Source organism: Rhinoderma darwinii, chromosome 6 (genome assembly GCF_050947455.1).
Source record: "Rhinoderma darwinii isolate aRhiDar2 chromosome 6, aRhiDar2.hap1, whole genome shotgun sequence".
Classification (NCBI taxonomy): Eukaryota; Metazoa; Chordata; class Amphibia; order Anura; family Rhinodermatidae; genus Rhinoderma; species Rhinoderma darwinii.
The window spans coordinates 96,228,116-96,243,976 of NC_134692.1; the positions used below are offsets into that span (position 1 = coordinate 96,228,116).

Below are 15,861 nucleotides of genomic sequence, written 5' to 3' on the forward strand. Positions count from 1 at the left end.
GCAGGTCAAAAAAAGAAGTTAATAAACAAAAATATAAAGTGTAAAAAGTAAAAAAAAGTTAATAAAAATGTTTTATAAAAGTGTAAAAATAAAAGGTTTTGTTTTCCTATAATAAGTCATTTATTAAAGGGAAAAAATGAAAACGTTAAAAAAAAGTACACATATTTGGTATCGCCGCGTTCGTAACGACCCAATCTATGAAACTATAATGTTAATTTTTCCGCACGGTGAACGCCGCAAACAAAATAAACAGAAAACTGTCAGCGTCGCTATTTTTTGGTCACCACCCCTCCCAAGATAGAGAATAAAAAGTGATCAAAAAGTCGCATTTACCCCAAAATGGTACCAATAAAAACTACAACCCGTCCCGCAAAAAACAAGACCTCCCACAGCTTTTTTGACGAAAAAATAAAAACGTTACGGCTCAAAATAGCGTGTCCCAGAAAATAAATTATTTTATAGAAACTTAATTTTATTGTGCAAACGCTGCAAAACTTAAAAAAATCTATACACATATGGTATCGCCATAATCGTACCGACCGGCAGAATAAATTAAAACGTAATTTATTGCGCACGGTGAACGCTGTAATAAATAAAGAATTTAAAGCGCCAAAATCGCTGTTTTTTGGTCACCTTAGCTCTAAAAAAGATCCTGAGGGGCCAAAATGCTCACTATACCCCTAGCAAAATTCCTTGAGGGGTGTAGATTCCAAAATGGGGTCACTTTTGGGGGGTTTCCACTGTTTTGGTCCCTCCGGGGCGTTGCAAACCCGACATGGCACTGAAAACCAATCCAGCAAAATCTGCGCTCCAAAATCCAAAAGGCGCTCCCTCCCTTCTGAGCCCTGCTGTGGGTCCAAACATCAGTTTACGACCACATATGGGGTATTGCCGTAATCGGGAGAAATTGCTTTACAAATTTTGGGGTGCTTTTTCTCCTTTATTCCTTGTAAAAATGAAAAAATTCTATGTTTCCACAGAAAAATAGGTGATTTTCATCTTCACAGACTAATTCCACTAAATTCTGCAAAAAAACTGTGGGGTCAATATGCTAACTATACCCCTAGAAAAATGCCTTGAGGGTGTAGTTTCCAAAATGGGGTCACTTTGGGGGGGTTTCGACTGTTTAGGTACCACAAGACCTCCTCAAACCTGACATGGTGCCTAAAATCTATTCCTAAAAAAAGGAGGCCCCAAAATCCACTAGGTGCTCCTTTGCTTCTGAGGCCGGTATTTCAGTCCATTACCGCACTAGGGCCACATGTTGGATATTTCTAAAATCTGCAGAATCTGGGCAATAAATATTAAGTTGCGTTTCTCTGGTAATACCTTCTGTGTTACAGATTTTTTTTTATTACAAATGAATTTTGGCAAAAAAAATGAAATTCGTAAATTTCACCTCTACTTTGCCTTAATTCCTGTGAAACGCCTAAAGGGTTAAAATATTTTCTGAATGTGGTTTTGAATACCTTGAGGGGTACAGTTTTCAAAATGGGGTGATTTATGGGGACTTTCTAATATATAAGGCCCTCAAAGCCACTTCAGAACTGAACTGGTCCCTGAAAAAATAGCCTTTTGAAATTGTATTGAAAATATGAGAAATTGCTGCTAAAGTTCTAAGCCTCGTAACGTCCTAGAAAAATAAAAGTACGTGAAAAAAAATGATGCAAACATAAAGTAGACATATGGGGGATGTTAACTAGTAACTATTTTATGTGGTATTACTATCTGTTTTACAAGCATATACATTTAAATTTAGAAAAATGCTAATTTTTGCAAATTTTTGCTAAAATTTGAATTTTTTCACAAATAAATATTGAATTTATCGACCAAATTTTTTCACTAACATAAAGTACAATATGTCACGAGAAAACAATCTCAGAATCGCTTGGATAGGTAAAAGCATTCCGGAGTTATTACCACATAAAGTGACACATGTCAGATTTGAAAAAATCATCTGTGTCCACAAGGCCAAAACAGGCTGTGTCCTAAAGGGGTTAATATGGGGTGTTATTTTAAGGGGTCTATCTAGTACATAAGGCCCTCAAAGCCACTTTAGAACTGAACTGGTCCCTGTAAAAATCGCCTTTTGAAATTTTCTTGTAAATGTGAGAAATTGCTGGTAAAGTACTAAGCCTTGTAACGTCGTAGAAAAATAAAATAATGTTCAGTAAACGATGCAACTATAAAGTAGACATATGGAATATGTGAAATAGTAACTATTTTGTGTGGTATTACTATCTGTTTTACAAGCAGATACATTTAAAATTAGAAAAATCATAATTTTTGCAAATTTTCTAAAAAATTTTGGTGTTTTTCACAAATAAGCAATGAATTTATTGACCAAATTTTTCCACTAATATAAAGTACAATATGTCACGAGAAAACAATTTTAGAATCGCTTGGATTGGCAAAAGCATTCCAGATTTATTACCACATAAAGTGACACATGTCAGATTTGAAAAAATGGGGCTGGTCCTGAAGGCCAAAATGAGCTCGGTCTTGCAAGGGTTAATAAAGACCAAGAAACAATGCAGATAGAATAAAATGGCTGTGGTATTTATTAAGGGGTTACATAATAAATAGAATAAATAATTATTAAACTTGTAATAAATACCAAATATTTGAATAAATATTAAAAACCAATAAATATTATACCAATAATTCATGACCTTGTCCACCCATAAACTGGGCGACTAACCCCCCACTAACAAGATACCGCGACATAAAAGGGAGGGGGGGATGGGCGAAGATGTTCCTCTTCTTCATCCAACTTGGACGGGCAGCAGACCACTCCAAAACCTGGAAATATATATTCAAAATTTCCGCCTTTTTACCAAAGGGAACCAATGAAAACACCAGATTTTCCCGCCACATAGGAATTTTCCAGAACCTGTGCGTGCCAAGACCAAGTGGGTGGGGCACCACTGACCTGAACCTGACCTCATACAGGTAAGTACCAAATAAAAATAGGGGAAAAACAGGGTTAAACCAAATGACCTTTAATTTATGACCATAAAAGGAACTGACGGAAAACAGGAGGAAAAAATGGGGTGCGCCGTATCACCATGAGGGGCCACGCTGTAAACAGGCTATTAGCCCCTATTCATTACATGGGACAGGATTTCACCATATTTTTTTGTGTGTGCCATTCATATATTTATATAAGTTAATCATGTCCCCCTACACGACAATATCTTGCTGGTCTTAGAAGTAGCTGATTGACATTGCATGCTGTTATTTAGTTTATGATCTACAAGAACACCCAGATCCTTCTCAACAAGTGACTCCCCCAGTATAGCAACCCCTAGGACATATGATGCATGCATTGTTGGTACCCAGATGCATAACTTTACATTTATCTACATTAAACCTCATTTACCAAGTGGACGCCCAAACACTTAGTGTGTCCAAAGTGTGCTTGCAATTTATGAACATCTTTGATAGACTGAACAATAGTACATAGCTTGGTGTCATCTGCAAAAATAGAAATCGTGCTATTAATGCCATCCTCTATATCAGACATGGGCAAACTACGGCCCGCGGGCCACATACGGCCCGTTAGGCTTTTTAATCCGGCCCGCCGAACTTGTCCAAGATATATCCGTCCTCAGCAGCTGCTAGTTCGCGCAGGAGGACGGATATATCCGTCCTGTGATCGCGCGGGTACTGACAGTTTACCCACGCGATCAGCGGCAGGAGCACGGCTGTTATACACAGCCTGGCTCCTGCTGCAACTGCCGGAATCGAAGCACGCGCCGATTCCGGCAGTTTAACCCATTAAATGCCGCTGTCAACAGTGACAGCGGCATTTAATGTGTTTGACAGAGGGGGGAACTCCCTCTGTCTCCCGATCGGCGCCCCCGCAAACAAATCGCGGGTCGCCGTCGGGTTTCCATGACAGCCGGGGGTCTAACAAAGACCCCCAGGTCTGTCTTCAGCATCTGCCTGTTAGGCGATGCCAGAGGCATGACCTAACAGGTTGCCTGTCAGTTTTACACTGACAGGCAATAATGCTTTGGTATACGAAGTATACCAAAGCATTATATATGCGATCGGCATATCGCATAGTGAAGTCCCCTGGTGGGACTAAAAAAAAAAAAGTAAAACCGTTAAATAAAGTTTGTGAAAAAAAAAATAAAAAAAATTACAGTCAAAGTCAAATAAAACTACTTTTTTGCCCCAAAAAGTGGTTTTATTTAATAAAACGGTCAAAACAAATCACACATACACATATATGGTATCCCCGCGATCATAACAACTTGACCAATAAAATGAACACATTAATGAAACTGCCGGATGTACGGCGTCCAAAAAACCCGCAAAAAACAACGGCAAAATTCTCTCTTTTCTCCCATTCCCCCCATAAAAAATAAAATAAAAGTTAATCTATAAGTCCTATGTACCCCAAAATAGTACTAATGAAAACTACGCATTGGCCCGCAAAAATCAATCCCACGTACGGTCACATCGACGGAAAAATAAAAAAATGACGGCTCTTGGAACGCGGCGATGCAAAAACAAGTAATTTTTTTCTAAAAGGGTTTTTATTGTGCAAACATAGGAAAACATATAAAACCTTTACATATTTGGTATCCTCGTAATCGTGCCGACCCGTAGAATAAAGGTAACATGTTATTTACGCTGCATAGTAAAGGGCATAAATTTATAACGTGAAAATTAATGCTGGAATAGCTGCTTATTTTCAATTCTCTCCTAAAATAAAGTTAATAAAAGTTAATCAATATATTGTAAGCATCTAAAAATGGTGCAATTACAAAATACAACTCGTCCCGCAAAAAACAAGCCCTTATACGGCTATGTCGACGTAATAAAAAAAAAGTTACGACTCTTGGAATGCGACCGTGAAAAACCAAAAAATAATCCTTGGTCATTAACGTGCAAAATGGCCCGGTCATTAAGGGGTTAATGTGGCGCGTATTTCTCTTTATTTCACTTCGTTTCACGTCACCATTAAGCCCTTCGGTTTTCAAAGAGTACAATATCAGCCGTCACTTTGCCACGAAGCATGCAAACTATGCTAGCAAGCAGTCAACACAAGAACGGGCGGCTACTGCTCAGAGGTTGGCAGCTAATTTACAGAGTCAACAGAACTTTTTTCTTGATAAATCACAGTGCGTATGTTATTTTAATCTATTTACATTTCCTCCTCCCAGTATCTGCGAAATAGTATGTAAATGCCATATCTTGCATATTCCTTGAGACAAATTTATTAACTGATAAGGGCTATTTTTCACATTTGAAAGACAGTTAATAAATTGGGTTGTAGTGTTCTTACTGTGCTATGAGGTTTGCACACACTACATTTAATGCTTTAGTATATCCGGCCCAAACACTCCCTCCAAATGCTCCTGGCCCGGCCCCTCTGTCAAATTTTAGAACCCATTGTGGCCCGCGAGTCAAAAAGTTTGCCCACCCCTGCTCTATATCATTAATAAATAAGTTGAATAATAGTGGTACCAGCACTGAACCCTGGGGTACACCACTTATAACCGGGGACCATTCAGAGTAGGAAGAATCATTGACTACAACTCTCTGGATACGTTCCTTGAGCCAATTTTCAATACAATTACAAACTATACTTTCTAAAACTATTGTCCTTTATTTACCCGTTAGACCTCTATGAAGGACAGATTTAAATGCCCTTTCTAAGACCAAAAACACCATATCCACAGCGGCCCCTCTGTCTAGGCTTCTACTCCCCTCTTTATAAAAACAAATCAGGTTGTTTTGGCAACTCCTGCCCTTAGTAAAACCGTGCTGGCTGCCCCTTCTAATGCTAATCAAGCTTAGCAATATTCAAGTACTTTTTTCTTTATCTCATGAAAACAACCCAATTTTGAATGCAATCAGACTGGGTAATCAGCTGATCACTACGGGTCCAACTTCTCAAGCCTCAGCGATTTAAATGGTTGAAATAGAGAGGCCACTTACATAGGGACTTTTTCTATGATGTCCATATGGTCTAATATTGACATGGGTTGTCACATGAAGGTGTATCATTTGGTAAAAGGTGTATCTGTTGGTTTAGGAAAAGAAGTACATTTTTTTTCTCATTCTTTATTTAAAATTGGAGGAACTGGTCCTGTTTGTCAGCTCTTCATAATAAAAAAATATACCGCATAAAAATTGGGCACATAAAGAATGAGTTGAGTAACAAACATAAAAAAAGCTGTTTCTTTTTCATAAAACTTTTCAGTGTTCAAGATTTACATTTTTATTTGCTCAGAAAGTAGAATTAATATTGAACATTGCTATTTGGGGGTTTACAGATGAATTGGTTCGGTGATATGATTGCTGTATAACCAATGGCCTGTCAGGTTCTAGTGTGAAAAAGGGGGGAAAAGACAATTTTTCACCTGAAATGGATTGTCATCCCTTTTAGTTAGTGTTATACTTGGCTGCAGTTTGACTAATGGTTGCCCAGTAGTTGCTGACTGGTTATTATACTGCAAGGGCTTTCTCTGATAGCAATTCGCATAAAAGTATGAAAACATCCAGCCCGTAATAGAATATGCTGACAGCTACTTCTGCCTTTATGGTGCCAGGCACTAATGGAGATTCAGTATGTTTATAATCACACAAACAGAATCTCCTCTGCCCAGAGGAGTACACATAGGACAACGGCACTGCATTGCTGTTTCAAGACAAAGGTCAATGTAATAAATACGGAACATACATATTCATTATTTTCAGAATATTTAGCAAGAGTTGGCAACATTTTTAGGCACTCAGATTGGAGGTGTACAGTAAGCAATTCGGAATGCTACTGTATAACTGACAAATATAGTAAAATAAAGGAAGATCTTCAGTAAACTTCAAGCGTACCTAACTTTTCAGGTGACTTCAGAATAAGCTGTCATATGTGTGTACATGAGGTATAACACTATTTCTGGCCATTATATGACTTGTATTTTGCATATTTTAGCAGTGTTCCCCTGCAGGCTCTATCTCTAACTCTTAGTTTTCTCTGAGCTAGTGGGTGGAGCCCAACTACATTAATATCTTTTATACACGGTACACAGAGAAAAGGAGAATCCTGCTCTCCTGTCTTTATCTATGACATATATAAATAAACTGCAGCAGCATGTAATACATTATATAGCAGTACTGAGCAGTGCAGCTGAAAATCCAGCTCTGGGGTGACATAGAAATCTTACGAACACATCTTTGTCTTTTTCACTCTGCTCCTGCTTCCTTCACATTCTCACCCCTCCCTTCTCCATAGACTTGTATGTATCGTGTCTGTTGCTGTCTCTCTCTCCCTGCTCCCCCTCCTCCATAGACTTATATGAAAAGGCAGTGAAGTGACGCACACTGACCTTCTGCAGCCCTTCTGTAATCAGGGACAGAATTTGCTGCTTGACAACAGGGGGTGGAGAGCAGATTAAAGGAAGAGAGACATCTAGTGAGTAACTTTACACAGAATTTGCATGGGTAAAACAACTGAATTTCAACAGTAAATAAATAAAATATTAATCTTAATCAGGTATACTTTTAGATTGGCATAAATTGTTTGAAAGGTTAGTCCCCTGAAGATAGGGCCCAAATAGTGCCACAGGGCCCATGTAGATAGTGTCATGCCATAAGCCTTGTAGATGGCACCACACACACCCCTGTACATAGCGCTACTAAAGTCGTCTCTAGGTGCAGAATCGCTGTCCAGAGCGCGACACTGTGGCCAAGGTTTCCGCTCCTAGAGGGTGCCCCTGACGTCACTGTCCATATATTAGGGGCTCCCTCTAGGAGCGGAATCCCTAGCCAGAGCGTCGGCAAAGCTCTAGTCGGGGATTACGCACCTTGAGGGAGGTTCAATGTCACTATCTACAGGGGGTGTGGCGCTATCTACAGGGTGGGATAGCACTATCTATAGATGGGCTGTATTCCGGCGTTTCAAAGCCCCTAACGTCACTATATATAGGGACAGTAATGTCAAGGTATTCCCAAGACAAGAATTTCCTGCCAGAGTGCTTGCGATGATCTAGCCGGGGGCTCTATTGGGGAGGGAGCCGGCAGACAGGAAAGTGCAGTGCTGCACACATTAAAGCTGGTTCCACGCTGCCAACGTTTATATACGTGATAACTGCAGAGGGCATCGGCAGTTGAAACGTATATAGACGTATGGCTGACGTGCAGGGGTTAATGATTCTTAGTCGCTGTACTTGCAATCATTACTCCATTCGAGCAAACGAGCACCTATTGACATGTATACTCGATTTGCGCTCGCTTATCAGGCAGAATATGTACTCGTGTAAAGGGACCTCAACCATTATTATTTAGTCATCACTGAATAATTAACTGTTCCATGTTTTTGTGTGTTTTAGGTGTGTTCACCACCAGCAGAAAAAGACATAATATACATTACAGTAGAAATTCTATCCAACTGGGGAAATCCTTACAGTGTAGGGTTGACTGAGATTCAGTTTTTCAATCTGAAGGATCAGAAAATATATGTTTCCCCTCATGATGTGGACATAAGGAATGCTGATTTTCCTGGAGACCTTTATTGCTTGGTTAATGGACAATTTCAGGTAATTTTTTCTTCTATAAATGTTGCAAGATAAATAACCATCATCTTCTACTTCTCATTTAACGTGAAAGGAAGTAAATACTTCTTGGCTTGTACCCTAGGTAAGCAATCTGTGACAGGTCCTGAGTAGATCACTAATTCCCCAGTTTAACCTTGAGGACGCTTTTATCCACAGTCCACAAGTATTGGACGATAGCAACGGTAAATGGTGTTATCATACTTTACTGCGGAGGCCCATGTTTTTTTCTTTGTTACTATACTGACTGACATATCCTTCCTTTTTCTGCTCCAATACGTTTGTTCTGTTACAAGATGTTTTTGACACCATACTTGAGAAAACATTTGCAGACTTACTTAATGAAATATACAGTGCATGTGTGTGAAAAATCAAAATCATCACGGGAAATATTGCTTCTTTCCCTTTTGGTACAGATCCTTAAAAAGGTCCATGGAACGTATTTAAAAATATTTTTATATGTTGAGCACCTTATATGACCATATTCACACAGGGCGGATATGCTGCGTAAAAGTACACAGCGTGTCCGTCCTGGAACTCGCAGGGAATTGCGGCCGAATAACCGCACCAAATTGTGGTGACGTTTTTTGTGAGGCTTCTGTACTCGTCTAGCCCGGCCTCCTGGGATGACGCTGCAGCCCACATGGCCGGTCTGGACAAGAACAGAAAAAAGTGTCGCTACGACAACGGAAAATGGGGTAAGTATTACGATTTTTATTAATTTTATACAAAAATGTTTTTTTTCCTGAATCGTGAATTTTGCTGCGGAATCGCAGCTTTTCAGCCACAAAAAATGACAACATTTGCTATTCCTTTGTTCAAGTCCCCTAGTAAATAACATTTAAATACAGTTGTTAGTAATGTACAAAAAAAATTACAATGCTAGTACTTAATACTTTCCTGCTAAGGTAATGTAAAAAAAATAAAAAAATAAACATAGTTGGTATTGCTGCACCCGTAAAAGTCAGAACTATTACAGTATAACATTATTATTTTTTTTAAAAGGTTTTCTTTATTAACTTTTTCTCAAAAAACAAAAGCGCAAAATTGCGCACAAAAACATACATAACATACTGACCAACCGCACTAGTTGGCAATGACAATCCTCATATAGAAAAACACAATTACAGTGCAAAAGCCCACATGAAAACTTAACGGATTACAGGTGCATATAAGTGTATTATGAAGAAAATAGGATCAACATTTGACCGCCATTATTACCAAAAACAGACAACCAGTCACACGTCACTCACTCCTACCTATCAGACAACAGTGTCCGAAATCTCCATCCATCTAGCCCATATCTTCCCGAATTTGTCAGGACACCCTCTGCTAATGTATAATTTCTGATATAATGGTATATACTTATTTACCAGTTGTAACCAATGTTCTATACTAGGACACACCGTGGCCTTCCATTCCATAATTATAACCTTCCGTGCACAGAACAAAACAAATCGGAAAAAGATTTTGTCATAATAGCCTTGTACTAACTCATTCATAATGCCCAAGAGGCACACCTGAGGGGAGAGAACCCTGGGAAACTCAAAGTTGTCATGCAGAAACTCTACAACCCTTGACCAAAATAGTGAAATCCTAGGGCAGGACCAGACACAGTGGAGGTACGTGCCAATATCCGACTGACACCTAAAACAGCTGTCCGACCCGGAGGCCCCAATTCTCTGAAGTCTAACCGGAGTATAGTAAATTCTGTGTAGAAACCATGATTGTATCAAAAAATCTCGAGCACTAACTACGGAATCAAAAAAGGAAAGCTCCACCTCCCTCCACTCCTCCTCCGACAGATCAGGGATATCTCTCTTCCACCCCAGGTACACCCTATCAAATGGACGTTTTACAGAGGACAGCAACAGGGCATACGTCTGAGTGAGGGTCTTAGGAAGGTCTGGGGTGCCGAGTAGGTCCTCCAATCCGGAAAACCCCAAAGCTGGCATAACAGAACCAAACTGAGCCAAGCAGGCATGTCTCAACTGGAGATAATGATAAAAAACCTTTCTCGAGACCCCAAATCTCTCCTCTAGCTCAGAAAAGGAGACAAACTCGCTGTCTACAGAGTATATTTGGCCTAAAAATCGAACCCCTATCCCAGCCCACATCATCGCTCCCGGCAGGGACACCAGGTGAGGCAGCCATGGATTATTCCATAACGGAGTCCTGGGGGAAACCGAAGAATCCGTAGTATCTTTTAGTAAGAGTTGTGCCTTCTTCCAGGCATTCGCAATAGTTTTTAACGGTAAGGGCGCCTGACACGAAGTTTTAAACCTATATAAGAGGTTGGTAAGACTCTCATAGGAAGTCATGAGTGCTCCAGCCAGCGCCGTGGGCGCATTACTTAAGTCAATGTCAATCCACCAGTGAGCCAGTACCAGCTGCGAAGCCAGATAATATAAGTAAAGGTTGGGCGCCGCCACCCCCCCACACTCCTTGGGGCCTGCAGAAGACTGAGACTAAACCTGGGTATGCCGCCTTGCCAGTAAAACCCACGTAGGATCCCATCCAGGTGGCCAAAAAATTGTTTGGGCAAGATAATCGGACAAATATGTAGGAGGTAAAGGAATTTAGGCAGATATATAATTTTAAAAAGGTTTATCCTACCATATAATGAGAGGGGGAGGTTCCTCCAAGAGTTTAGCTGTAGAGGCCACTAAGGGACACAGATTAAGTTCACGAAAGCGTAACAAATTAAGGGAAATCCGCAACCCAAGATACGTAAATTGAGACACGACCTGCAACGGGACAGGGTGCCCCTGCCGGGAGCGATATTCTGCACATAGAGGGAACATAACCGACTTAGACCAATTAACCGACAACCCCGAGAACGCCCCAAAAGTAACAATCAGCTGCAAGAGTGAAGACAACGAAGGACCATCATCCGCTAGGTACACCAAAGTATCATCTGCATACAGGGATATTTTCTCAACTAGCGAGCCTCGAGGGATACCAATAATGGAGGAAGAACGCCTAACTGCCAGCGCCAGAGGCTCAATTGCAAGAGCAAACAACAAAGGGGAAAGTGGACAGCCCTGGCGCGTACCCCGACCTAAAGAGAAGGGCTTAGAGACATCCAGATTTGTTCTCACCCTAGCGACAGGCTGCTCATATAACAGACGGACGAGGGCCAGAAATCTGGGACCAAAGTTTAGACGGGAAAGCAGTATCCAGAGATACCTCAATTCAACCGAATCAAAGGCTTTATATGTATCTAGGGAGAGAACAAACCCAGGGGATGTATCGTATTGTGCCGCATCAATATTAAGAAACCACCTGTGTACGTTAATATCCGTACCCTTCCCAGGCATAAAGCCTGTTTGGTCAGGATGGATGAGGGACAATATAACTTTGTTTAATCTGGTAGCTAATATTTTGGCAAGTATCTTTGCATCTGAGTTAATCAACGAGATGGGCCGGTAGGAATCCGGGAGAGTCGGATCTTTCCCAGGCTTCAACAGCACCACAATTAGGGCCTCTCTCATAGATGCCGGCAGAACCCCCATCTCCAGAGCAGCAGAATAGACTTCCCTAAGCCTGGGCACCACAACCTCACAGCTATCCTTATACCAATCAGCCCCCAGGCCGTCAAGTCCGGGGGTCTTACCAGATGGCAACAACCGAATCGCATCAGTGATATCGTCCTCTGTAAGCGGGCCGTCTAGTTCCCCTGCCTGAGCCAGTATAACATTATTTAGCCTGCAGAATGGATACCGTGAAAAAATCATTTAAAAAAAATACAAGAATTGCTTTATTTTTTATCACCTTAGTTCCCCCAAAACATTGGATTAAAAAGTTATCAAAAAGTCTTATGTACCCAAAAATAGTACAAATAGAAAAGCAGCTTGTCCCGCGAAAAAACAGGCCCTAGAACCTATATATCGACAAAATGTTATGGTTCTCAGAATATGGTGACACAAAACTAAGTCTATTTAACAAATTGTTTTTTATTTGTGAAAGTATTACATCATAAAAAAAACTATATAAATTTGGTATCTCCATAATCGTATTGAACGGTGAACGCCGTAAAACTAAAACCCAAAAAACTGAGGAATTGCTGTTTTTTCCCCATGCCACCCCACAAATATTTTTTTTAAACATTTTTTAGAATGTTATATGGTACAACATATGGTGCCGTTAAAAGCGACATCTCGTCTAAGGAGTGTAAAGTTTCTAAATACCAAAAAATATATTTGTTAATACAGAAAGATGCAGAAAATATGTAGTGTGAGTAACATCATAAAAGGGCTATTAGTGCCCCTGTACAGTTTACAACTATAGATCTGTTATTGACTTCAGCGGTCATAGGTTGGTACAGCACAGAAAGGCAGGGGACCACAGGACAGGCAATGCTGATCAGCAGGGGAATTAAAAGGTGAGTAGCAGTTTATTATTTTATGATATAAGCAGCTGTTAGAATTTTTTTAAAGCCCGGAAAACCCTTAAATAGTCAAGCCATAAAATAAGCCTTTTCCTCAATGCTGTACTCCAGCTGCCTCCATTTCTGAACTCCGAAGCTGCAGCCTGAGGACCAATGTTAATACACTGTTACTGGCTGATGTAAAAACACTGGATGGCAGCCACAGAGATAAATATAATTTAAATAGGAACTACACTTTCATCAAACTTTCATAGAGACATATCAAAAGTTTGATCAGTGTTTGGATCGTCAGGCTGAAGATGGCTTAGGGCCTGATCACAACAGCGTTTTTCCGTTGAGGGGTTACGTCCGAGGTTTCCGTCGGGGTAAGGGCATGTTCACACGAGGTCATTACGTCCGTAATTGACGGACGTATTTCGGCCGCAAGTACCGGACCGAACACAGTGCAGGGAGCCGGGCTCCTAGCATCATAGTTATGTACGGCGCTAGGAGTCCCTGCCTCGCTGCCGGACAACTGTCCCGTACTGAAAACATGATTACAGTACGGGACAGTTGTCCGGCAGCGAGGCAGGGACTCCTAGCGTCGTACATAACTATGATGCTAGGAGCCCGGCTCCCTGCACTGTGTTCGGTCCGGTACTTGCGGCCGAAATACGTCCGTCAATTACGGACATAATGACCTCGTGTGAACATACCCTAACACCTCAACGGTAACGCAAACGAAAACCTTAGCTTCCTTTTGCATTACAATCTATCCCAAGTCGACTGCGCTATTGATTCCGTCAAAGACAACGGAAACCCTGTCACAACGGTAAAAAACGAAAACCATCAATGGTGATGCAAACGGAAGCTAAGGTTTAAGTTTCTCCCGACAGAAACCTCTGACGGAACCCCTCAACGGAAAGACAACGTTGATGTGAACACAGCCTTACATCTTACGTCTATTTAAGCCATCTTCAGCTTGACAGAGAGCACCAATCATAGACGAAGGAGCAAAGAGCTCAGCTGAACACTTCTGCACCTTCGTTTCCGAAACGGTGAGGGTCTCAGCAACCAGACACCCTTATCCAAACTTTTCATATATCTCTATGACATAACAAAAGTTTGATGAAAGTGTATTTACTCTTTAATTTAATATGAAGACATTAATACAGGACCTCATCAATGTATGTGGAGACTCCTAGGCCTTTTTTTTGCAAGAAAGGAAACAGAGTATACTGTAGTACATGATATCACTGTTTGATTCAATCACAATGTAGAAGAAATCTCATATGGGCCATGGAGGATGAAACCCTGCCGCTAATAATGACAGCATCGCAAAGCCTGGTGCTGTTTGCCAGGCCGTGGCTAGTAATTTGAACAAAAATAATGTATAATATTGCAGCAGCATTATATTGTAAGTTAATAAACTGTTCATTCATAACGTGTAACTTTATGGATAATTTTTAAGTAAGGGATGGGGTAGGAGGCACATTAACCCCCTAACGAAGGGCAATACAGCTTTTATTTTTTATTTTTACAGCACCCATTAGGGACCATAAAAACATGGCGCTGTAGAATAAGCCCTAGGCGGGTGTCTCATGACGCCCTAGAACGTATGCTCGGCTGTCTAATGACAGCCGAGTTGATGGCCTAAGTCAAGATTAACCACAGCCTGATCACATGAGGCTCGCTACTACAGGTCATTGGGTATTCCAGGAAGATGATCAGGGAATGGGGACCCCTGTGCATTCAGCCCATTACTGTATATTCACTAAGCCTGCTGTTAGGGCACACTAAGGCCGGATTCCCACATATTGTAAACATCTGTAAAATGTAAACTAGTAACTATTTTGTGTGCTAATTTTTGCAATTTCTCTCTACATTTTTGTGTTTTTCACAAATATTGAATTTATCGACCACATTTTTATACTAACATAAAGTACAATATGTCACAAGAAAACAGTCTCAAAATCTCTTGGATAGGTAAAAGCATTCCAAAGTTATTACCACACAAAGTGAAATAGACAATTTTTTCAAATCTGACATGTGTCCACAAGGCCAAAACAGGCTCTGTCCTTAATGGGTTAAATGAGATATCAATTTATGATATATTTGTACATTTGTGAATTGTGTGCACTTTATCACTTTATTGATCCACTACTTTGCACAATTGTTCGTCACATGACCTGTGTATTTAAACTGCAGTCACACTGGCTACACAGTTGTACTGCTTGAAAAAAGCTCACGGAGAGCTAAAAACGTCGCTACTTTTGAAATTAACAAACCACTTTTTTTCACTGAGTGCTGCCTGACCTTGGACTTTTAATGGATTAATAAAGATTGCCATTTTTGGACAATATGGTCTGTATGGTATATGGATTTTTGGAGCCGAGAGATTTTTTGGTCATATACCATAGCATATAAAAAAAAGTTGGGAAATCTCCCCCAAACTCTTACAGTGGTCAACCTATATTATGGGGGCCTCAAATGCGGCCCTTGACTTTATCACATTCAGTCAGAGCCAAGTCAATGGTAAGCATGCATACATATTAGATTTCTTACCCAGTTTTATTTGTGGCTGGAAATTTCTTCATATATTCTATTTACGTAAAAACTAGCGGCTTATTCACTAGAACGTTGTATACGTTCGTTAAAACAATGGTCGTATTTAAATGGGGCCGTTTACACGGCTGTTTAATGGACCATGTGAAGCGTCCATTGAAAAAACATGTCCTATTTTCCTATGTTTTCACAGATCCCTCGACGCAATCAAGTCTATGAGGGATCCGTGAAAACGGGTCCCGCACGGGTGCAACTCGGACGTGAAAAACGGCAGTGAATCTGGCCTAAAAATGCTAAAAAAAACAAAACCTAATAAAAAAAATATGTATTTTGGCAAAAACCAAGACCATCAGCCACATG

At 40.5% G+C, this 15,861-nt stretch overlaps 1 protein-coding gene across 2 annotated transcripts in view; it reads left to right on the forward strand.

The window, feature by feature from the left end:
- The window catches only part of KATNIP (katanin interacting protein), a 361,314-nt gene that overhangs the window by 126,458 nt on the left and 218,995 nt on the right, over positions 1–15,861 (forward strand). For both annotated transcript variants that reach the window (XM_075830061.1, XM_075830062.1), the window contains one exon: positions 8,346–8,552. In XM_075830061.1, the coding sequence (XP_075686176.1) occupies positions 8,346–8,552 (207 nt within the window). The remainder of the gene's footprint in view (positions 1–8,345; positions 8,553–15,861) is intronic.